Source organism: Gorilla gorilla, chromosome X (assembly GCF_029281585.2).
Source record: "Gorilla gorilla gorilla isolate KB3781 chromosome X, NHGRI_mGorGor1-v2.1_pri, whole genome shotgun sequence".
NCBI classification, from domain to species: domain Eukaryota; kingdom Metazoa; phylum Chordata; class Mammalia; order Primates; family Hominidae; genus Gorilla; species Gorilla gorilla.
The window spans coordinates 61,053,456-61,076,303 of NC_073247.2; the positions used below are offsets into that span (position 1 = coordinate 61,053,456).

Consider the following 22,848-nt stretch of genomic DNA (forward strand, 5'->3'; position numbering starts at 1 on the left):
AATTTTAAGTATTTATTTGTGAGATTGTTTACATAATGTCTGTCTTCACTACTTGACTGTAAATTCCACAAGTATTGCTCTTGTTTATGCCCTCAACACTGAGAACTGACACATAGGAGGCAGTTAATAAATATTTGTTCAGTGAATATATGTATAAATGAGTGAATGAGTACAAGTTTTTCTCAAAAAGCATATATTCCTCTCTTAAAGAGGAAGGGCCTTCTCAGTTTGGGAACCTACTTCAGGGTCTGATGAATAGATACTCTGAAAGATTAAGAGCTATCTTTGATGGCTGGGCGCGGCGGCTCACGCCTGTAATCCCAGCACTTTGGGTAGGCAGAGGCGGGTGGATCACCTGAGGTCAGGAGTTCCAGACCAGGCTGGCCAAAAAGGTGAAACCCCGTCTCTACTAAAAATACAAAAATTAGCCAGGTGTGGTGGCACACGCCTGCAGTCCCAGCTACTCAGGAGGCTGAGGCAGGAGAATCGCTTGAATCTGGGAGACGGAAGTTGCAGTGAGCTGAAATCATGCCACTGCATTCCAGCCTGGGCAAAAGAGCAAGACGGTCCAAAAAAAAAAAAAAAAAAAAGGCTATCTTTCAGAACTCAGTAAAGTTCTTAACAATGTTCCAAGTTATTTTACCTTCCAAGTTTGAGCTAAGTATTATACTGTGTTGTTCTCTTTTGCCCACAGTCCTCTCCCTAGGTTTTTCACCAGCTTTTCTTTAACCTGAGAAGAGTCAAAAGGAAAAACACAATAAAAATATTCACTATATTTTCCTGAGAATCTAAAACATTTGAAGTTTGCTTAGAGATTTGGCTGAAGCTTTGGATTGTTTCTAAGTTTGGCAATCAATTTATCTGGGGCTAATTCAGTTTTCACAAGGTTGTTTTTTTTTCCTCAACTTTCAGTTTCAACATGAGAGCTGGAGTTACCCTCCTCGTGGTTCAAATGGAGCAGTTAAACTCAGGGCCCAAGGTGGAAAATCTGACATAAGGAATCTATGCTTCCAAACCTTGTGACACCTGGTGGTTATGTTCCAGATTCTGGCTCCTGGGTCCATGGGATCTGTAAGCTCTGGTCTTTCCAAAAGTCTTGTCATAGTAGTAGGGGAAAGGAACACTTCTTATGGACAGTGAAAGGGAAACACTAACCTGTCTACTTTCCTCCAGACATCAGAAGTGAAAAGTAAGATAGAGGCATTTCTGACCTTGTCTGACTCAGTAGGACAGTGTCAGGATTTGTTTAGAGAGAGAAAGTGACCATCCTTAAAAAAAAAAAAAAAAAACCCTTATGCTCCCTACTGTCAGTCTCAAGTGCATGGCTTAGTTCCAAGCCCTAGGTCTTTTTCATTTCAACACCAAACTCTACACTGGCTTTTGAGATGAAGACAGGGGTTATAGATCTGCAGAACAGCAGAGTAGCTGCTGAGTGCTTGAAGAGCCCATTCTAAACCTCCCTTTTCTCTGCCCAAGTATCCACAACACCTTCCCTGTACTGAGTTGTTCTGGACCAGGCTCCACTGTTATTCTGCCATGCCCAATCCCTGGGAAGCTGACATACAGTAGAAAATGGAGTGATAATTATGCAGCCAGTCTCTGTAGGACTTTTAGGGGAAGAACAGTCTTCCTAGGAAGTTAGTTGCCTAGTCATTTGCTTTAGTATAAAATTTTTATATATATTTTATATATATAAATGGCTACTGAGACCAGAGGGTGGGAGGCCAGAGGATGGGAATATGGTCAATGTTTTACTGATGACTTGGTTATCCAGCGATGATCAAAAACTCCAGTGGCTACACCAGCTAATGCTGTCCATGAGAAGGCTGAAAGGATCTTCAGAGATTATCATGCTTAGCTCTTGCTTGTTTACTTGACTAAAAAAATAAATACTCCCCTGGTTTCCCTGGGAGTTATTATGGTTTGTAAGCAATGATAACAGTTAAAATTCTGCACTCTCATGCTAAGGTTTACAAGGTTCTGTTTCTAGATTTCTCTTCCTGGAGATTCTCTACTTGGACACCCCCTCCAGCCTAAAGATCCCAGAAACATCATGAGGAGCTCTCATAGGGACTGTTGGATAGAAGCAACTCTGTTGCCACGCTGAAGACCAAATTCTGGAGATCTAGCACGGGAATCCAAATCTGAGGAGTGCTATAGAAGATAAGTACAGACTCAAAGGTGTGACAAAAGCTGAGGACTTGGAGTCAAGAGACCTGTGTGCAAATCTGCCTTTCATTATAACTGTTTGATCCAGGTTAAATCACTTAACTGCTTTGAACTTCAATTCCTCTTTCTCTAAAACAGGAATACAATTACAGTACCTACTTCACAGTTGTAATTAATGAACAAACAAATGCACAAAGGATCCAGTATACAGTAGATAATCAGTATCAGTGACTTGTATCAGAACTTCTTTCTTACAACTGCTGTGCCTTACAAATGCTGCCCAACTCTCCATAAGGGACCCATGGTAGAGATGACACTGCTCTTCAGGTCCTTCCTACAATTTTCAAGGCAATATTTGAAAAATTCTGAACTGATCCCGGAATGGCAACCTTCTTTTCTCCACCTATCAAAACCCTATTTGTAACTGTGGACCCAATTCAAGTGTCAACCTCATTGCACATATTCCTCAAATACTTTTTAGATCTTACCTAGGGACTAAGGGAAGAGTTCCTCAAGGAAGGGATGCTTGAGCTGACAGATGAAAGCTGAGTGAGAGTACCCTAGGGAAGGGGAGAGGAGATTATATTCTGGGTAGAGGAGACAATATATGTAAAGATCTTCAGGCAAAAGGTAATCTAGTTTGTTGGAAAAACTGAAAGAAAATCAGAAGGACAGTGAGGCTAAAGCACAGGGAAGGCCAAAAGCCTTATAAATAGAGTAGCTGTGCATGGCTGTGCAGTTGGAGCACAATACAAACGTACCCTGTCAAAGGGGCGTGTGAGGACGGAAATCCAGCCTGTGTTCTCCTTGCTAAACCATGCATTTATAGGGCTCTATATACCCAGAAGGAGTGCCTTTTTCTACTTTGTCCACCCTTGTCTTAATTTTCAGAAAGATAAACAAAAGTTAGCAGCATCTCTTAGGAGGCCATGCATGTTCTGGCTCCTATCTATCACACCATTCTTATCTGGAACTCTTACCCCCATTCTCTTCTTTGTGCTCCATCCACACAGGTCTTCTGCATCCTCAGGACTTTGCATTTGTTTTGCTTGTTATAGGGGGTTTCACTATCATCTACCCAGTACAATTCTTGGCATACTATTGAGGCTTGATGAGTGTGTCTTAGCGTTGAGTCCATGACCTGAGGCTGATTTGGCTCCATCCGAGTCTGGACCTGAACCAACTGCAATTGGGTTAGACCTGCTCTGGTCTTCAGGCTAGTGAGGCTGGTACAATGCCCATTTCTAAGTGCTGGGAGCAGTGAATCTTCTTACCTAGGCATGGCAAAGGAGTCACTTTTTGTCTTAGGGCTGCTAAAATCTTTACAGATTGAGAGAGTCACAAGGGCTTCTTAATACAGGCAATATTAATTTTTTTTCTACATGGGATTGAAAGAATTGAGGAATGTGGTTGTTTCAGACTTTCCTGCACTTCAAAACTCAGAAGAGCTTTCTCTAAGGATACATTACAACATATTCAACGAGAGTCTGCCCATCAGCCTAGATTTCTGAAAGAATGATAAGCTCCTACTGCAACCATTTGTTCAACAAATATTTATTGAGCATCTACAATAATTAATAAAATAGGCATGATCTTTGACTTCACAGAACTTAGATTTTCGTGCCATGTTCAGAAATCTCTGTGGGATTATTTTACAGGGGAAATGTGTTTTCTTAAGGTGCCAAATGCTCATTGGCAGCTTATATAGCAACTAATAAGGCACAAGAAGGGTCAGCCTTCCTGGGGTCCAAATCCTAGTGGATTCTACCATTTGAGAGCTGTGCTACTACCCTGGGCAAGTTACCTTTTCTTATTTTCAATTTTCTCACCTGTAAATGAGAATAATAATGCTTTAACCTCATAGAGTTGATATAAAAATTAAACAAAGCATAATATGTAAAAGAATGTAGCCTAGTGCCAAATCAATAAATACTTTTATATAACACAACATACCCTTTTGTTTTATGGAAAATGAAAATTATTTTTAAGATAAAATTTATCTGGGAAATAGGTCCATTTCTCGCGAACTCAGAATAGTAATCAGAGGAAATGTCATGGCTATGGGAAATGTTTCCTATCTATTATGTCCTGATCCAGGTTGTTATTTTCTTGAGATAGAAACCTTTATCTTGGTGTCTGCCAACCAACCCCAGTGCCTAGCATAGTGCCTGGGAGCACTGCAGATAGAGGACTTGTCCTGTTAATTTCTGTACTCTTAGGGACTGGTATAGTGTCTAGAACAAAGTATGCATATTATTCGGTTGGTGCAAAAGTAAGTGCAGTTTTTGCCATTACTTTCAATGGCAAAACTTAATAGCTATATAAGCTTATTTTTGCGCCAACTTAATAGCTGTGTAAGCTTATTTCATTCTTACTTTTGCGCCACTTACTTTTGCGCCACTTACTTTTGCGCCAACTTAATAGCTGTATAAGCTTATTTCATTCTCACAACAACCCTCTAAAATGATGCTATTATTATCCTTATTATTAGATGAGGAAGCTAAGGCACAGAGAGATTAAGTCAATTGCCCTAAATTACCAAGCTAAGAGTGATAGAGCTGGAATTTAAACCAAGCAGCCTAGCTCTTAGCCTGCAAGGTAACACCTAACACAATCAGATAGGAAGTGATTACTAGATATTTGTTGAATGAATGCAATTGCAAGAAAATGTAAATTATGTTCATTTAACGGAAGAATTCCATTATACATGTGTGCTTAATACAATAGCCATATTCTGAAAAGTTAGATAAAAATCAATTCTTTGTAAATTTCATGCATTTCACTAGTGTGCCCAGCACATTGTAGTTTGAAAAAGTAACCCATACTGAGCTTTAAGGGTTCCTGCTATTCAGAGTAAACTGGGGTGATCCGTTTTGTTGTGTCCTTTTGTCAAGTCAGTAATCACCTCCTAAACTGTCTGATTTATAATTAGCATTTTTCACATACTGGCTTTTTCTAAAGCAGGAAGGGCTGGTATATATCCTTTTTTAGATCTTGTTCCGATCACCTATTAAACGGCCCCTCCCTACCCCCTATCAACTAGAAGGCTAGAGGGACAGCTGGTGCCCTCTTCTGGGGGTTTAGGGCTGTTGCATACATTGGGCCCACCACGGGGCATTTCCAGAAAACAATTATGTCAACTACTTTTCAAGTCTGATGACAAGAATAGGGTTGGATTTTTATTCTTTCTTTGAAATAAGAAATTATATCTTTCTGAAAATAAGAAAGTTGACTGTAGTGTCCAGAACAAAGTATGCATATTACATGCATAAGCTTCATTCTCACAACAACCCTCTAAAATGGTGCTATTAATATCCATTTTAGAAAATGAAAATAGGAGACTCAGCCAGGCGAGTCTCCTGAAGCCCTGTTGGGTAGAGGGATGGAATTCCACTGTGGTGCTGAGAAGATGCTTCCTTCAGTCAGATATATTTTATGTATGTATGTATGTATGTATGTATGTATGTATGTATGTATTCTGAGACAGAGTCTCACTCTGTCGCCCAGGCTGGAGGGAGGTGGCTGGAACTCAGCTCACTGCAACCTCCGCCTCCCAGGTTCAAGCAATTCTCCTGCCTCAGCTTCCCGAGTAGCTGGGATTACAGGCATGTACCATCATGCCCGGCTAATTTTTTGTATTTTTAGTAGAGACAGGTTTTCACCATGTTGCCCAGGCTAGTCTCAAACTCCTGGCCTCAAGTGATCCACTTGCCACGGCCTCTCAAAGTGTTGGGATTACAGGCCTGAGCCACCGCACTGGGCCTCGGTCAGATATATTTTATGTATACTTTAAAATCGCATGCTATTAATGAAAAAATTGAGCGCTTGAGGATTATCTACGTGCTAGATACTTTAGATACATTATCTCATTTAATAGAAGTGCAAACAATATCCCCAATTTACAGTTAAGAAAACTGAGAAGCAGAGAGGTTAAGCATTGGCCAAAAATAACAGAACCAGGAATTTAAACCCAAATCATGCTCTTTCCAGTGTAATATATTTTCTCTTTCTACTTCTTATGATCCTGTATCAAAATCCCACTACTAAAAGAGATGGCAAGGAAATGTTCTTGACATATGTAAGCCCAAGCCAACATCACTGAAACATCAAAGAGAACCATGCCCCAAACCTCTATATAGACCTCTTGCTAGTTGTTCTGACATCTTGGTTTTTTTTGTTTGTTTTTATGTAGTTGTGCTGAATTCTTTTTTAATATAGTTGTTTTGAATAGAAAGATAGGAAGTGGGCCGGGCGCGGTGGCTCACGTCTATAATCCCAGCACTTTGGGAGGCCGAGGCAGACGAATCACCTGAGGTCGGGAGTTCGAGATCAACCTGACCAACATGGAGAAACCCCATCTCTACTAAAAATCCAAAATTAGCCGGACGTGGTGGCACGCGCCTGTAATCCCAGCTACTCGGGAGGCTGAGGCAGGAGAATCGCTTGAACCAGGGAGCCGGAGGTTGCGGTGAGCCGAGATCGTGCCATTGCACTCCAGCCTGGGCAAGAAGAGCGAAACTCCGTCTCAAATAAAATAAATAAATAAATAAATAAATAAATACAGATAGGAAGTGGTGTTCGCTCTCCAACACCACCTCCGCCTCTCGCTTGCCGAGCTCCACCTGAAGCAGAAGGGGGATAACGAAGGAGGTCTCTATACCATGGCTCGTACAAAGTGGACTGCCCGCAAATCTACCGGTGGTATAGCACCCAGGAAGCAACTGGCTACAAAAGCCACTTGTAAGAGTGCGCCCTCTACTGGAGGGGTGAAGAAACCTCATCGTTACAGACCTGGTACTGTGGCACTCCGTGAAATTAGACATTATCAGAAGTCCACTGAACTTCTGATTCGCAAACTTCCCTTCCAGCGTCTGGTGCGAGAAATCGCTCAGGACTTTAAAACAGATCTGCACTTCCAGAGCGCAGCTATCGGTACTTTGCAGGAGGCAAGTGAGGCCTATCTAGTTGGCCTTTTTGAAGACACCAACCTGTGTGCTATCCATGCCACACGTGTAAAAATTATGCCCAAAGACATCCAGCTAGCACGCCACATACTGGAGAACGTGTTTCAGAATACACTAGGATGTGAAACATTTCATTCTCAAAAAAAAAAAAAAAATCTTCTTCCTGTTGGTAGTTCTGAACGTTAGATATTTTTTTTTTCCATGGGGTCAAAATGTACCTAACTATATGATTGTGAGTGGAAAAATAGGGGACAGAAATCAGGTATTGACAGTTTTTCCATTTTCATTTGTGTTTGAATTTTTAATATAAATGTGGAGACATAAAGCATTAATGCAAGTTAAAATGTTTCAGTGAACAAGTTTCAGCGGTTCAACTTTATAATAATTATAAATCTGTTAAATTTTTCTGGACAATGCCAGCATTTGGATTTTTTTAAAACAAGTTAATTTCTTATCGACGGCAACTAAATGGTGTTTGTAGCATTTTTTATCATACAGTAGATTCCATCCATTCACTATACTTTTCTAACTGAGTTGTCTTACATGGAAGTACATGTTTTTAATGTTGTCTGTCTTCTGTGCTGTTCCTGTAAGTTAGCTATTAAAATACATTAAACTATGAAAAAAGAAAGATAGGAAGTTTAAATTGGTAACAGACAGAGGTTAAAGAACAAAGAAAATGTTGGGAAGCAGGGAAGGGGTTAGGAAAGGAGGGAGTTGTGTGGAAATAGAGTACAGCATCTTCTTGGCTGCCGCTCTACAACTCCTGAGGCTAGAAGTGGCATATCAGGTTGAGCCCCAGATTTCTGGGGAATTCAGCTTGCATCAAATGTAATAATAACTAACCTACATCTAGTACTTACTTTGTGCCAGGCACTCTTTTAAGTGCTTTACATCTGTTAACTCATTTAATCCTCACAAAAATCCTGTTTTACATGTTAGAACATTGTAGCAGAGAGAGGCTATGATTTTCATTTTACAGATGAGGAAACTGAGGCACAGAGAAGTTGAGTAGTTTATCCAAGGTCAAGCTAACAAGCGGTGGAGTTGGAGTTTAAATTTAGGATTCTGCCTCCAGAGCTGTGTTCTCACTTGCCATGATATAGAGTTAACCCTTGAATAACAAGAGTTTGAACTGCAGATATTTTCCCATAAATATATTAGAACATTTTTGGAGATTTTCAACAATTGGTAAAAATTGCAGATGAACTGTGTAGCCTAGAAATATCAAAAAACTTAAGAAAAAGTTACATATGTTATGAATGTATAAATATATGCATAGACTAGTCTATTTTATTATTTTCTACCATAAAATACACACAAATCTGTTATAAAAAGTTAAAATTTATCAAAATTTACACACCCACAGACCATACATGGTGCCATTCACAGTCAAGAGAAATGTAAACAAATGTAAAGATTCAGTATTAAATCATAACTGCATGAAATTATGTACCCACCTCCTCTTGCCATGGTGGTGAGCTCAAGTGTTGAGAGTATCTGCTTAAAATGCCACCATGTGATGCTAATCATCTCCCCTTGAGTGGTCTGCTTTAACAATAAATTGCATATGGAGATAAAAAGTGATCTCTCTTGAGGCTGCAGTGAGCCATGAGCATGCCACTGCATTCCAGCTTGGGCAAAAGAGTGAGATTCTGGCTCAAAAAAGAAAAAAAAGCCATCTCTGGTAGTTCTCCTGTACATTTCACCGTGTACATTTCATCGTGTTTAGTGCAATACTGTAAACCATGAATAACACCGTGGGACTCACATGAAGTGCCACTACTGCTGCCAGAAGTGCTCCTAAAAAGCAAAGTCATGACATTCCAACAAAAAGTTGAATTGGTTAATATGTATCATAGATTGAGATCTGCAGCTGTGGTTACCTGCCATTTCAGACAGACGATGTAAAACTCAGAGTACTGATAAATACAGTACAATACTGTAAATGTATTTTATGTTTTTAAATCATTTTTTTGAGACAGGGTCCTACTCTGTCACCCAGGCTGACTGGAGTTCAGTGACACCTTTATGGCTCAAGCAATCCTCCCACCTCAGCCTTCTGAGTAGCTAGGACCACAGGTGCATGCACCATCCTGGCTAATTTTTGTATTTTTCATAGAGACGTTGTTTCAGCATGTTGCCCAGGCTGGTCTGGAACTCCTGGGCTCAAGCAATCCTCCCTCCTTGGCCTCCCAAAGTGCTGGGATTACAGGTGTGAGCCACTGCCCCTGGCCTTAAAATCATTTTCTTTTCTGTGGCTTACTTCATTGTAGGAATACAGTATATAAAACATACGACATACAAAATATGTTAACTGATTGTTATCCATAAGACTTCTAGCCAACAGCGGACTGTTAGTATAGTCATCCCTCCTCTCTGTATACATGAGAGATTGATGCCAGGACCTCCTGCAGATACCAAAGTCTGCACATATTCAAGTCGCGTGCAGTCTGTTTTTCAAAACCCACACATACAAAAAGTCAGTCCTCCATGTAAGCGGGTTTTGCATCCTGAGAATACTGTATTTTTGATCCATGTTTGGTGGAAAAAAAAAAACGTGTTTAAGTGGGCTCGTGAAGTTCAAACCCGTGTTGTTCAAGGTTGAAGTGTAGTTAAGTTTTTGGAGAGTCAAGTTATACCAAATTCTGACTGCATGGGAGATGGGGGGGCGAGTTAGCACCCCTAACCCCCATGTTGTTCAAGGGTCAACTGTATTGCCTCTTCCAATATGTTGTAAGAATAAGTATTGTTTCAGAAAAGATTTACTTCAAGGTATATATGCGTGTGTGCTTGTGTTTGTAATGGGTAGCAATGTAAAATGTATTCATTTTTGTAAGTCACAGACAAAAGTATCTAAAACCGCTACTGCTTTAGCAATAGCATTGCTGAATTGTATATCTTCAACCTTAACAGAGATAATGCCAGATTGCTCTCCAAAATTATTATACCAAATCACACTCTCAACAGCAGTGTGAGATGTTCCATATCTCTCTCTATAGAATCTCTCTGTATAGAATATCTATATAGATATTCTATATATTATACCTATGTTCCATATCCTCACCTGAACTTAATAGTGCCAGACTTTTAATGTTCTATCAATCCATTTAATGTGCTATCAATACTGGGTGTTGAATAGTATCTTAATGTTGTTTTCAGTTGCGTTTTTCTGATTTCCAGTACATCTTTTCATACATTTGACCATCTAAATTTTGCCTATTGTGAATCATCTGTTTATATCCCTTACTTGTATATTATACAATACAACCCTCACAACAGCTCTCTGAAGGAGCCAGCAGTATAGATGAAGAAACTAAGTCTGGGAGAAATGTTGCTTAAAGTAATCCAGCTAATGAGTTTTTGAGCTGAAATTTGAGTCCAGATGCAGAGGACCCCTAAGCCTATGCCTTTTGTTTTACACTACATGCCAGGGCCCAAGGTCATGTTAGAAAAAAAACAGAGGAAGAGAACAAATAAATTTGAACATGTAACCCTATGTCTTGTGTCTAATTAGGCTTTGTGCAATTAACATAGATTGTTTCCTTGCTTCCTCACAACAACCTGTGAGGTAAAACATGTTATCTCCATTCTACTGATGAGAAAACTAAGGTGTAGGGAAGTGAAGAAATTTGTCTTGGAAGGGTTAAATTACAGCTAGAAATTTGCCTTGGAAAGGTTAAATTACAGCTAGGGACAGAATTGCAACTCAAACACAGATCTGCCTGATTACCAAGTCCACGCCTGTTCCACAATAATGTCTGTTCATAGATATTCCTGGTGTAAGGTAAAGGCCTCCCACAAATCAAGCCTGACTCATCATCTCCTAGAGCCAGGTCTTGACCTGCTTCCCCAGTTTCTCTCCAGATCCCCATATGTTTCTACTTCGGTACGGCCAGGACTATACCTACTATCTTTCTGCAGAATAATGGTCTGAGGCAGCCTTAAAACTGGCCGAGCCCTGCTGCTTCACATTAACCATCTGGGCTAGGTTAGCTCCCATAGATTACTCTTCCCCTTCCTCAGGCTTCTCTAATGAAGCCCAATAAGGATCTCAACACCTTCCAAGGTAAACCAGAAAATTATAAGTCAGAGTCCTTAAACGTGGCTGCACATTAAAATCACTTGTGAACTTAAAAAAATCCTGATGCGCTAGTTACAACCCAGGCCCATTACATCAGAATGGTACCCAGGCATTCATAATAGTTAAAGCTTCCCAGATGATTCCAATCTACAGCCAAGATTGAGAACCACTGTTACGGCATCTTCTTCAAGCTCCAGCAGCCATACTCAGTAGTTTCCACACTTTAGGTTTTCATAGGAACTTCTTGGAGCACTGGTAAAAAGCCAGATTTCTGGACGCCACCCCAGAGAATCCTGGTTCATACCCAGGAGTCTACATTCTTAATAATCACCCCAGATAGTTTCACTGCAGATTATTAGCAGACAATATTTTGAGAAATGCTGCATTAGAGGCACGGAAGTAGGATGGGAACAGGAGGCCTCTGGCCCTTTAAGGATGGATTAAGGGACTACTTTTAAGGCTGTAGGGGCAAGTAGGATCAGGCTGCTTTTTTTTCATTCTAGTGGATAAGTTAAGGAAGTGGGTCCTGAAATGGACCTCTCCTTTTAAGTTACCTGAGCCTCTCAATAGGTACTATCTTGTTCTCAGCCCGGGAGAGCGGGAGGGGCATGCTGCCTTGTCCCACCTTCTGTTTCTGTTTCTTTTGATGCAAAGAGGCCAAGTTATGAGGCAACTTTGGTCCAGGAGATCCTCTTAGAGAAAGCAACGTAGGGCCTGCCTGCCTTTCTTTTTCTTGCCCCATCCTTGGTTGTGGAGCCAGGATGCAGTTATCTGCATGAAAGGAAATGGTCAGAGTGACATCCCTTGGGCTTGTGTTGGGGCCTGTTGTTGAACACTAAGCCTTTCAAGATGGTCCTCCTCAGTATTCTTAGAATTCTTTTTCTTTGTGAACTCGTGCTTTTCATGGAACACAGGGCCCAAATGGCAGAAGGAGGGCAGTCCTCTATTGCCCTTCTGGCTGAGGCCCCTACTTTGCCCCTGATTGAGGAGCTGCTAGAAGAATCCCCTGGCGAACAGCCAAGGAAGTCCCGGCTCCTAGGGCATTCACTGCGGTACATGCTGGAGTTGTACCGGCGTTCAGCTGACTCGCATGGGCACCCTAGAGAGAACCGCACCATTGGGGCCACCATGGTGAGGCTGGTGAAGCCCTTGACCAATGTGGCAAGGCCTCACAGAGGTGAGTTGTTATGCCCCCATGCTGCCCTGGAAGGGAGAGAAGTGGAGAGGAGTGTAGAGAAAAGGGAATTGGTGGGTTTACTGTCAGGCTTTGTTGCCTTGTGGGCAGGTGGTTTCTTTAGGCTTGGTTTTCAAAGGATGGCAAGCTTTGGAGAAGCCAGCGCCAAGCCTACTTCCCTTTAGGGCATCAACTTAAGAACAGATTGCCTTGGTGCCTACTGAGAAATCTTTCCCAGGCCCCAGGACAACTGAGTGATGTGCCATCACCTATCTTTCACAGAAACTTTTATTGCTTGTGATAGTTCTGAAAACTGTAGAGACATATCCAGCTATATTCTTGTGGAGGGCTATTTAAGTGGCGTTTTGCTCTTAGAGTACAGCTTGCTGAGTTGGGGAAACTTATAAGGCCTCAGAAAGGACATAAATAAGCTTACATCTGAGGGTCTGTATACCTGGCTCTGTGAACATGTGCTACTGTATTTAATTCTTAATGAAAGCTACTATCTTAACTGTCTTGATGCACTTAGCCTAATTTTAAAACTAAGGCACGGAGAGGTTAAGTAACTTGCAAATGGTACACAGATAGTGGGTCGCAGAGATGGGATTTCAGCTGAAGTCTGTCTGATTCTAAAGTCTGTCGGTAACTTCTTAAGTCTTTAAATGCAGTATTCCAATATCCTTGTACCCCCAACAGTTTTTCTACTTGGGCCATATTGCTACTTTGGGATTCTGGGACTAAGTGTATTTTGGAACTTTTTTTTGTCCCCATCATGCTTGATTTTGCTTTTAACATTTGCATCAGACATTGTTCCAGGACAACAGTGGGCTATTGAAGTGTAGGACTCTCTAGAGAATGCAGACAGTCATCAACTTCAAGGAATTCTTGGGAACCTAGTGAGATCAATCTGTGGCCTTCACTAGTCTGAGATGAAAAGGGACAGGACTTAACCCCCTCCCCAAGCAAAACAATAAATATTCTCATACCTAACCCTTACTGTGAGATTACTGTGTGCCAGGCATTGCACAAAATGTTTTATAAACATTATCTTAATCCTCACAACTACCAGATTAGGTAGGTAGTATTAACATGCCTACTTGATAGGTGAAGAAACTGAGGATCAGAGTCACTTACCCATGTCATACAACCAGTAATTGCTAGAGCCAGGTATCAAACCCAGGCTCTCAGGCCCAAAACCTGTGTGTTAATCATCTTGCTGTTCTGACTCCCCACTGGATTTTAATTGAGTGCCAGGCAGTGTGTTTGGGTTGGGTATTAGAAGCAAATACTTTTCCGACCTCTAGAAGTTCCCAGTATAGTGGAATGGATGGATAATTACATAATAATGTTACAGTATGCCAAGTGCTTTGGAAAGGACAAACAGTAGGGCTCCCAGGACCTATGAGAAGAAATGGCTCATTGCTTGAAGTGAAGAGACTGTTGGAAGGCCTCATGGAGGAGGTAGTACTTGAAATTGACCTTGCAGAAGGAGCAAGGAGGTCATGCATTGAGGCAGATAAGTGCATTCTGATTTAGGAAAGAGAAAATGGTGTGGATAGGGATTCATTGAACAAATATTCATTTGGCACCTACTGAGTACTAGGCATACAGATGTGATCAAGATAGGTAAAGCCCCTACTTTCATGGAACATATGTTCTCGTAGGGGAGACAAATAAGCACACACAGTTAAATTGTGAATTGTGGTAAGTGCTATCAAAGGATGAAGTAGGTTGTTAAGATAGAGAATGGCAACGAAACCTTCCCTTTCCATGGAGTTGTCAGGGAATGTATCTTTGAAGAAGTGCCATTTGAGCTCAGGTCTATAAGATAAACTAGGCATGAGAAGAGTAGGGAGAAGCCTGATTTAGGCAGAGGAACAACAGGTGCAAATGCCTAGAGGGTGAAAACAAGTTTGTTCCAATTGAAGAACAGAGGAAAATCAGTATGGCCGGATCCTCATGAGCACTGTGGGAAATGGCAGGATATGAGGCTAATGAGAAGCAGGGACTTGTAGGCTGTGATAAGGGATCTGGATCCTAAGTGCAGCAGGAAGTTGCAAAAAATCAAGCACTTTGGGAGGCCAATATGGGAAGATCACTTGAGCCCAGGAGACTGAGACCAGCCTGAGCAACATAGGGAGACATGTCTCTACAAAAAATAAAAATACATTAGCTGGGTGTAGTGGTGCACACCTGTGGTCCCAGCTACTCACGAGGCTGAGACCAGAGGATCATTTGAGCCTGGGAGGTTGAGACCAGAGGATCATTTGAGCCTGGGAGGTTGAGATTGCAGTGAGGCATGATTGTGCCACTGCACTCCAGCCTGGGTGACAGTGAGGCCCTGTCTCAAGGAAAAAAAACAACAATCCCACAAATTAAGAAAAAATTAGGCTGTACAGATGATGTGAGGCTAGAAAGGAGGATGCCTAGAATTAGACATGTATCCTGGTCTCACTGTGGAATATACTGGTATCTAGGGACTCTGGAAAGGATCCAGAGACAGATGACAGGTTCAATCACACAGGATGTGTGATTCAGCCCTTTCCCTGAAAAGCTTTGACCAGACCCTTCCTGGCTCTGATTCTTAGCAACCCCATCCTGCTTCAGGAAACATGTGATGTCAAGGTCTCAAAGAAAAGGGCAGTTCCTCCCCAGACAGCCTGCTAGAGGTTTGGGTTGAGTTCCTTTATAGCCAGGGTGGAGCAGGTTTGAGGGTGGGCCTCTAAGAAAGATTACTGTAAGATGGGAGTGTGGAATAACTTGAGAAAGCAAATACAAGCCTGGCTTGGATTTGTGTGAATAATGTCTAGTGCCCCAAGCCCAAGGGTATATTAAGCATGAGTTGGAATTTGACCTTTTATTTTACTTATTTATTTTTTTGAGATGGAGTTTCGCTCTTATCATCCAGGCTGGAGTGCAGTGGCACGAACTCGGCTCACTACAACCTCTGCCTCCCGGGTGCATGCCATTCTCCTGCCTCAGCCTCCCGAGTAGCTGGGATTACAGGTGCCTGCCACCACGCCTGGCTAATTTTTTGTATTTTTAGTAGAGACAGGGTGTCACCATGTTGGCCACGCTGGTCTCAAACTCCTGACCTCAGGTGATCCGCCCGCCTCAGACTCCCAAAGTGCTGGGATTAGAGGCATGAGCCACCGCGCCCAGCCGGAATTTGAACTTTTAAAGATATTCTGGGGCTGGGTGCAGTGGCTCAAAGGGCTGCTAATCCCTGCACTTTGGGAGGCCAAAGGGGGCAGATCGCTTGAACCCAGGAGTTCGAGACCAGCCCGGCAACATGGCAAAACCCTGTCTCTACAAAAACAAAACAGAAAAAGCTGGGCATGTTGGCACATACCTGTAGTCCTTGCTATCCATGGGGGCTGAGGTGAGAGGATCTCTTGAACCTGGGAAGTCAAGGCTGTAGTGAGCCATGATTGTGCCACTGTACTCCAGCCTGGGTGACAGAGGGAGACTCTGGAAAAAAAAATTCTGGAACATCAAGATGTAAAAGAACTTCTATGTTAAAAATGCCACATCTAATGAAGAATTCCAGGCTTGTGGATTCAGTGGAGAAGAAGGACTAGGTGAATAAATAGAAATTAACATGGAATTATTTACTGATAAGATGTCTGAAGATGAGAGGTGGCTTTTTTGTGAGGTGCCAGGCTTTTGTAATCTTTGCTCTTGACCTTCGCCGGGAGGGGGTGCAGAAGTTTGGAGCACCATGGATGTAACCTTTCAATCCTTTGTCCGTTGAGTGTCAGCACTACAGTTTGGATTAAAGCTCTTATTCACGAAGCAGCATCCAGCTTTTAGTAGACTTCTCAGCAAACAAAATATTTATGTGATCAAGACTGTGTTGAAAATAGTATATAGAGGAATAGTGGTAAAATGAATGGGGTAAATGGAGAACAATTTCCAGCAAGGAATGGTAAAGAGAGAGATTAAGGGCCAAAGGAGGGAAAGATGCTTAAGAAGCAATTCTTGAAGTAGATGGAAGGCAGAAGTGGTAAGATAGCCGTCTGTACTAGAGGATGATAGACAAAATTATTTTGTAGTGCCTTGGTCCTGAGTTTGAAATTATAGCAGGCCATAGCACCCAATACTGAATTGTTGTCCCAAAGCTGCATCTGTATAGTGATATGACATGAGACTCTTTCTTAATCCATGTATGTTGCAACAATTCTAAATGGGCACATTTAATAGTCAACTAATAATAATATTGATCTTCTCCCCTACATACAGTATGCACACAAGATAATTCTATATTTGAGTTTTTTCCCCCGAGCCCAGCACTGTAAGTAATCTAACAGTGAGACAGTTTCTCTTAAGAAAAACAGACTTGGGTTCAAATCTTAACTCTACCACATACCACTGTGTGTCCTTTGTCATAGCTTCTCTGAGCCTCAATTTCCTTATCTGCAAAATGGGGATAATAACTATCTCATAAGACTATTAAGAATTAAAGAGCTAATACATGTAAAGCATCTAGTGTATTAGTAAGTGCTCAATAAATGATAGTATCATTATCTTGAGTTAATTTTAGGGTTGATTATAGCTATCAGTCTATATCAAGCCAGTTTATGAGGAATATTCATGTTAAGAGGTAAGAAGCTAAACCTCTGCTCTTGTTCCCTCTTACTTCTGCAGGTACCTGGCATATACAGATCCTGGGCTTTCCTCTCAGACCAAACCGAGGACTATACCAACTAGTTAGAGCCACTGTGGTTTACCGCCATCATCTCCAACTAACTCGCTTCAATCTCTCCTGCCATGTGGAGCCCTGGGTGCAGAAAAACCCAACCAACCACTTCCCTTCCTCAGAAGGAGATTCCTCAAAACCTTCCCTGATGTCTAACGCTTGGAAAGAGATGGATATCACACAACTTGTTCAGCAAAGGTTCTGGAATAACAAGGGACACAGGATCCTACGACTCCGTTTTATGTGTCAGCAGCAAAAAGATAGTGGTGGTCTTGAGCTCTGGCATGGCACTTCATCCTTGGACACTGCCTTCTTGTTACTCTATTTCAATGATACTCATAAAAGCATTCGGAAGGCTAAATTTCTTCCCAGGGGCATGGAGGAGTTCATGGAAAGGGAATCTCTTCTTCTCCGGAGAACCCGACAAGCAGATGGTATCTCAGCTGAGGTTACTGCCTCTTCCTCAAAACATAGTGGGCCTGAAAATAACCAGTGTTCCCTCCACCCTTTCCAAATCAGCTTCCGCCAGCTGGGTTGGGATCATTGGATCATTGCTCCCCCTTTCTACACCCCAAACTACTGTAAAGGAACTTGTCTCCGAGTACTACGCGATGGTCTCAATTCCCCCAATCACGCCATTATTCAGAACCTTATCAATCAGTTGGTGGACCAGAGTGTCCCCCGGCCCTCCTGTGTCCCGTATAAGTATGTTCCAATTAGCGTCCTTATGATTGAGGCAAATGGGAGTATTTTGTACAAGGAGTATGAGGGTATGATTGCTGAGTCTTGTACATGCAGATGACAGCAACAATACAGCTAGATCAGGTTTCCCAGGAAACTGGAGGAGAGTTTAAAATATCAGTGTTAAAGCTGCAAGTAATCCTGTACCAATCTGTAGGTTATATTTCTTGCCTTAAGTGTTACTTAAGTCTCTTCCCCCACTTGTGAGCTAGTCAGTTTATAGAAACAGTTCTGATACCAGTCCCCTAGCATGAATCAGTACAGTTTGACCACTAATCAGAGCCCTTAATGCTTGGGTAAAATGTCCTCTATTTTACTTTCCTTGGGGCTTTGTCAAAAGTCAGCAGTCAGTAGTGGTAGAACTTCAGAAATTTTCCAACTTTTCCCAGCCTGGGAAAGGTGGGTGTCCATATTTTCCTAGTGTCCATATTCTGACGCTCTAGAAGATTTGGGGTGGTGAAAATAGCTTGGGATTTTATACTCCTCTTCTTGCCTCCTATGTCCTGGAAACTACTAGTAGCTAATCAGATAAATTGCCTGCTTCTGTGTTAGTATTACCTTCTAAAACTTTTCTCAGAATGGAAATTTTTCAGGTAACAGTCTTTATAGAAATCTTTTGAGGGACTAGAAGGAAGGAAATCTTTTTCTAAACCAGCAGGGCTTTTCCTCTTAGCCTCTGAATCTGGGAAAAGTATCTGGGATTATTTCCTGTCCTAGGTGAGTACAGTAGCATTTAATGAAGCCCATAAGGAAACTAGAGTATGGAGCTGTCTGAGATAATCTACTTCAAGCCTGCATTTATGGTGAAGAAGAGAAAACCTGTCATTGCTGATTAGTATTATGAATGGGGGAGTTATTTTAAGTATTCTGTGGAACAATAGAGTTCAGAGTATTTTCCTTATGTGACACTTAAACCCCTGTAAATTATCCTACAAAGTTCCTTGGTGGCTCCGAGGCTAGGAGTTGGCCTGACTGGGGGTGCAGGGGATTAGAGGGCTGTGAATGAAGGACTACAGGATAAGGGTGAAACCTGCCAAGGCCTGGAGCTGACTTTATTCTGGGCTTGCCTGTTTCTTGTGTTCAGTTTGGATCTGGACCGGGGTCTCTAAGGGAGAAGGGCTTGTTGTCTTTGGGAGACATGGAACGATGCCTTGAAATAAACGATGCTTGCAGTGTGACTCCTTTCTACTCCTATACTGTATTTAAATGATGGGACTGGGTTTTGTTGCAAATAAATCATTTCATTGTTGAAGAAAATCTTGACTGTTTTTAGAATTGGGAGAGATTGGAAGGAATTTATTTCCTTTGTTCCCTTTAGCTATGGCTAGGAATTCAACCCTAATCCCTGAGGGGCAGGGCTGGAGCATCCTCTGAAGTTCTTCTCTCTTAAGGAAACACTGCTAGCCATCAGCCCTCGCCAAGGTGCCCCTTTAGGGAAGCCCCTAAGGGGCCAGTAAGTCTTTCCCTGCCCAATTGCTCTTGACTAGTCTTATGGCAATTCTCATGGGATGGGACTGATTTAGGGTAGGTATGTGTGTTTGTCAAATGCCTACGTTTCTTACCTATTCATTGTAAACTAACTCCTTTTACCACTTCCTTCAAAAGCTGGTTCCAACTAGGCTGAATATCTTGCAAGTGTATAAATGCAAATTTTATTCTTGTGACTGAGGAGCTATTCCTTAACATCAGTTTGCCTGTCTACCTTCTTTACTGTATCCTTAAGAATCAACTCAGGCATTTCTCATCTTCTCAATGTCCCCTTGACATACCAGCCTCAGGTGTGTATTAAGTTTCCTATGTATTCAGACCTCACAAAGCTAGGAGATCATGACTTATTGAAAATCCCTAAGATCCAAGATGCTAAACTTAGGATCTGGTCTTATAACCAAGGTCCATCTTCAGCTAGACTGAATATTTTGCAAGTCTCTAAGTGTCCCTCTGTGTTCATATAGCACTTTGTACCTGCCTTTAATACGCTCTAGTATATATGTCTATTCTTACAAAAACACGGAGCCCCTTTTGAGTTTCAACTGCATCTTACCCTTTTCTATATTATAAGAGCCTGGCATCTAGTAGGTCCTTAATGAATGCAAACACACAATTATGACATTTTTTTGTAAGTGATGCATTCTTCCTGACATGGAACATCTCAATTTTCACGTATTTTATTTTTCCATGGGAATCAATGTAATAAAAAATAGTTTGTGTATCAAGTAAGATGATTATTATATACTACTATTTCAAAATCATGATTTAAATTATAATAGAATGTAATAGCTATGTTAAGTAAGGCAGTTCTTGTAATCATTATATATGCTGCAGATTCATCTGGGAGGGGAACTATGGGCTTCCAGTCTAGCCATTTCTCCAGCCTACTTGGGGTAGGCACAAATATCTAACAGGCCTGAAGATGGACCTTGATTATAGGACCAGATCCTGAGTTCAGCATCTTGGTTCTTAGGGATTTTCAGAAAGTCATGATCTCCTAGCCTTGTGAGTGCTGAATACATAGGAAACTTAATCTGTTTATGGAAGGTTCAGGATTAATTGACCCTATTATCCATTAAGCCCTGAGTTATCAGAATACCCAAGGAAAACACTGGCAGGATGGGGTTACTTAGGATGATGTTATGGATTCTTCCTTTGAAATATTGCTTCAGTTCAGTACTTTTTCTCAAATGCAAAGTTAGAGTTCTATACCTCAAACCTTCCTCTGAGAGGAAGAATACATGCTTGCTAGTGGAGGAGGGTGCGTGGGTGGGGGTGGGGCCTGTCTGCCCATGTAGGTGGGGAGAAATGGTTACTTGGTCTGGAAAGGGAAAGTAGGAAGCAAGTCCACATTGTCCCAACAATCCCAATGAGTAAGCTGGAACTTCATTTAATGTATGGGTGCAAAAGGAGCAGGAGCAGGCATTTAAACTTGTGTCTGATCGTGGATCTCTTTTGCATTTACCTTGGTAGTATGTCACAACCAATTCTAGGCAAAGTTGGGAAGCAGGCAGAACTTCAGTTACACAAACTATTTGGCCTAATCTTGTAAAACATTTCATGTCTTCAGTTAATTCTCCCAAGAGCACTATGAAGTAGGAGGTATTAGTCTTATTTTTTAAAAACTGCCTCATTGAGGTGTAATTTACCATAAAAGCTACTATTTAAGGTGTACAATTTAGTGGTTTTTAGTATATTCACAGACTTGTGTAAATATCACCACAATCTAATTTCACCAAAAAGAAACCTCATGCCTTTTAGTGGTCAATCCCCATTCCCCCAACCTTTACCAACAGCTCCTGACAACCACTAGTCTACTTTCTTTTTCTCTGGATTATGGACATTTAAATAAATAGAATCACATGATATTTAGTTTTTGTAACTGGCTGCTTTAATATGTTTTCAAGATTCACCTGTGTTATAGCATATATCCATACTTTGTTTCTTTTTGTTACTGAATAATATTCTATTGTAGGATATACCAAACTTTTATCCATCAGTCTGATGGAAGTTCAAGTTTCTATGTTTTGACTATTATGAATAATCTTGCCATGAATGTTCATGAGAAGTTTTTGTGTAGACACATATTTTCATTCCTCTTGTGTATACACCTAGGAGTAGAAATGGTATATCACATGGTATATTTAACATTTTGAGGAACTGCAAAACTATTTTCCAAAGTGGCTGCACTCTTTTATAATCCAGCAATGTATGAGAGTACCAATTTCTCCACATCCTCATCAACAGTCATTATTGTCTGTGTTTTATATTCTAGCCATATTGGTGGAAGTGAAATGGTGCCTCCTTGTGGTTTTGATTTGCATTTCCCTAAGGATTAATGATGTGGAGCATCTTTTCATGTGCTTATTGGCAACTGGCACATCATCTTTGGATAAATGTCTATTCAAACCATTTGCCCAGTTTAAAATTGTGTTGTCTCTTGTTGTGTTGTAAAAGTTCTTCATATGTTTTGGATATTAATCTCTTATCAGAGCTATGATACACAAATATTTTCTGATTCTGTGGATTATTTAACTTTCTTGATGGTGTTCTTTGAACACAAAAGTTTTTAATTTGGAAGAAGCCCTGTTTATCTATTTTTATCTATTGCTGCTTGTGCTTCTGGTATCATTGGAGAAAAATTGAATAATCCAAGTGTCATGAAAATTTACACCTATGTTTTTTTCTAAGTGTTTTCTAGTTTTAGCTGTTATATTTAGGTTTTAAATCTATTTTAGTTAATTTTCGCATACTGTGTGAGGTAAAAGTCCAACTTCATTCTTTTGCATGTGGTTATACAGTTGTCCTGGCATCATTTATTGAAAAGATTAATCTTTCTCCATTGTCTTGGCACATGTGTAAAAAAATGACCATAAATATAAGTTTATTTCTGTACTCTCAAGTTTATTCCATTGATCTATATGTCTATTATGCCAGGACAATACTGTCTTTATAATTGTAGATATGTCGTAAGTTGTGAAATTGGAAAGTGTTGGCTGGGAGTGGTGGCTCACACCTGTAATCTCAGCACTTAAGGAGGCCAAGGCAGGTAGATCACTTGAGGCCAGGAGTTCAAGACTAGCCTGGACAACATGGTGAAACTTTGTCTCTACTTAAAAAAAAAATACAAAAATTAGCCGAGTATGGTGGCGCACACCTGTAATCCCAGCTACTGGGGAGGCTGAGGCATGAGAATGGCTTGAACCTGGGAGGCAGAGGTTGCAGTGAGCTGAGATCATGCCACTGCACTCTAGCCTGGGTAATGGAGTGAGACCCTGTCTCAAAAACAAAAACAAAACAAAAAAATTGGAAAGTGTGATTCTTCCAAATATTTTATTCTTTAGCAAGATTGTTTTGACTATTCTGAGTCACTTGTATTTCCATATTAATTTTAGGGTCAACTCTTCAATTTCTACAAAAATACCAGCCGGATTTCTTTGATGGGGGCTACATTGAATCTACTGACAAATTTGAATAGTATTGCCATTTTGACGTTAAGAAGTCTTCTGATCTGTAAACATGAGACATC

General features: G+C 41.1%; 2 protein-coding genes across 2 annotated transcripts; both read left to right on the plus strand.

The window, feature by feature from the left end:
* Positions 1-6,830: 6,830 nt before the first annotated feature.
* LOC101140048 (histone H3.3A-like) lies at positions 6,831-11,062 on the plus strand. The gene is made up of 3 exons (XM_019018930.2): positions 6,831-7,101; positions 7,150-7,254; positions 11,001-11,062. Exons 1-3 carry the CDS (start codon positions 6,831-6,833, stop codon positions 11,060-11,062), a joined length of 438 nt encoding a protein of 145 aa, XP_018874475.2.
* A 651-nt stretch (positions 11,063-11,713) lies between these two features.
* On the plus strand, positions 11,714-19,008 carry BMP15 (bone morphogenetic protein 15). Its single transcript, XM_004064164.3, has 2 exons — positions 11,714-12,394; positions 17,039-19,008. Exons 1-2 carry the CDS (start codon positions 12,067-12,069, stop codon positions 17,890-17,892), a joined length of 1,182 nt encoding a protein of 393 aa, XP_004064212.2. The 5' UTR covers positions 11,714-12,066; the 3' UTR covers positions 17,893-19,008.
* Positions 19,009-22,848: the final 3,840 nt, after the last annotated feature.

Excerpts from the sequence above, each read along its gene's own strand:
- LOC101140048 (XM_019018930.2), top strand. The coding sequence starts at position 6,831 with ATGGCTCGTACAAAGTGGACTGCCCGCAAATCTACCGGTGGTATAGCA. Across the intron at positions 7,102-7,149 it reads CTTCCAGAGCGCAGCTATCG|ACACCAACCTGTGTGCTATC; the intron begins GTACTTTGCAGG and ends GCCTTTTTGAAG. Across the intron at positions 7,255-11,000 it reads GTTTCAGAATACACTAGGAT|ATCCCCATATGTTTCTACTT; the intron begins GTGAAACATTTC and ends GTTTCTCTCCAG.
- BMP15 (XM_004064164.3), top strand. The coding sequence starts at position 12,067 with ATGGTCCTCCTCAGTATTCTTAGAATTCTTTTTCTTTGTGAACTCGTG. Across the intron at positions 12,395-17,038 it reads TGTGGCAAGGCCTCACAGAG|GTACCTGGCATATACAGATC; the intron begins GTGAGTTGTTAT and ends TTACTTCTGCAG.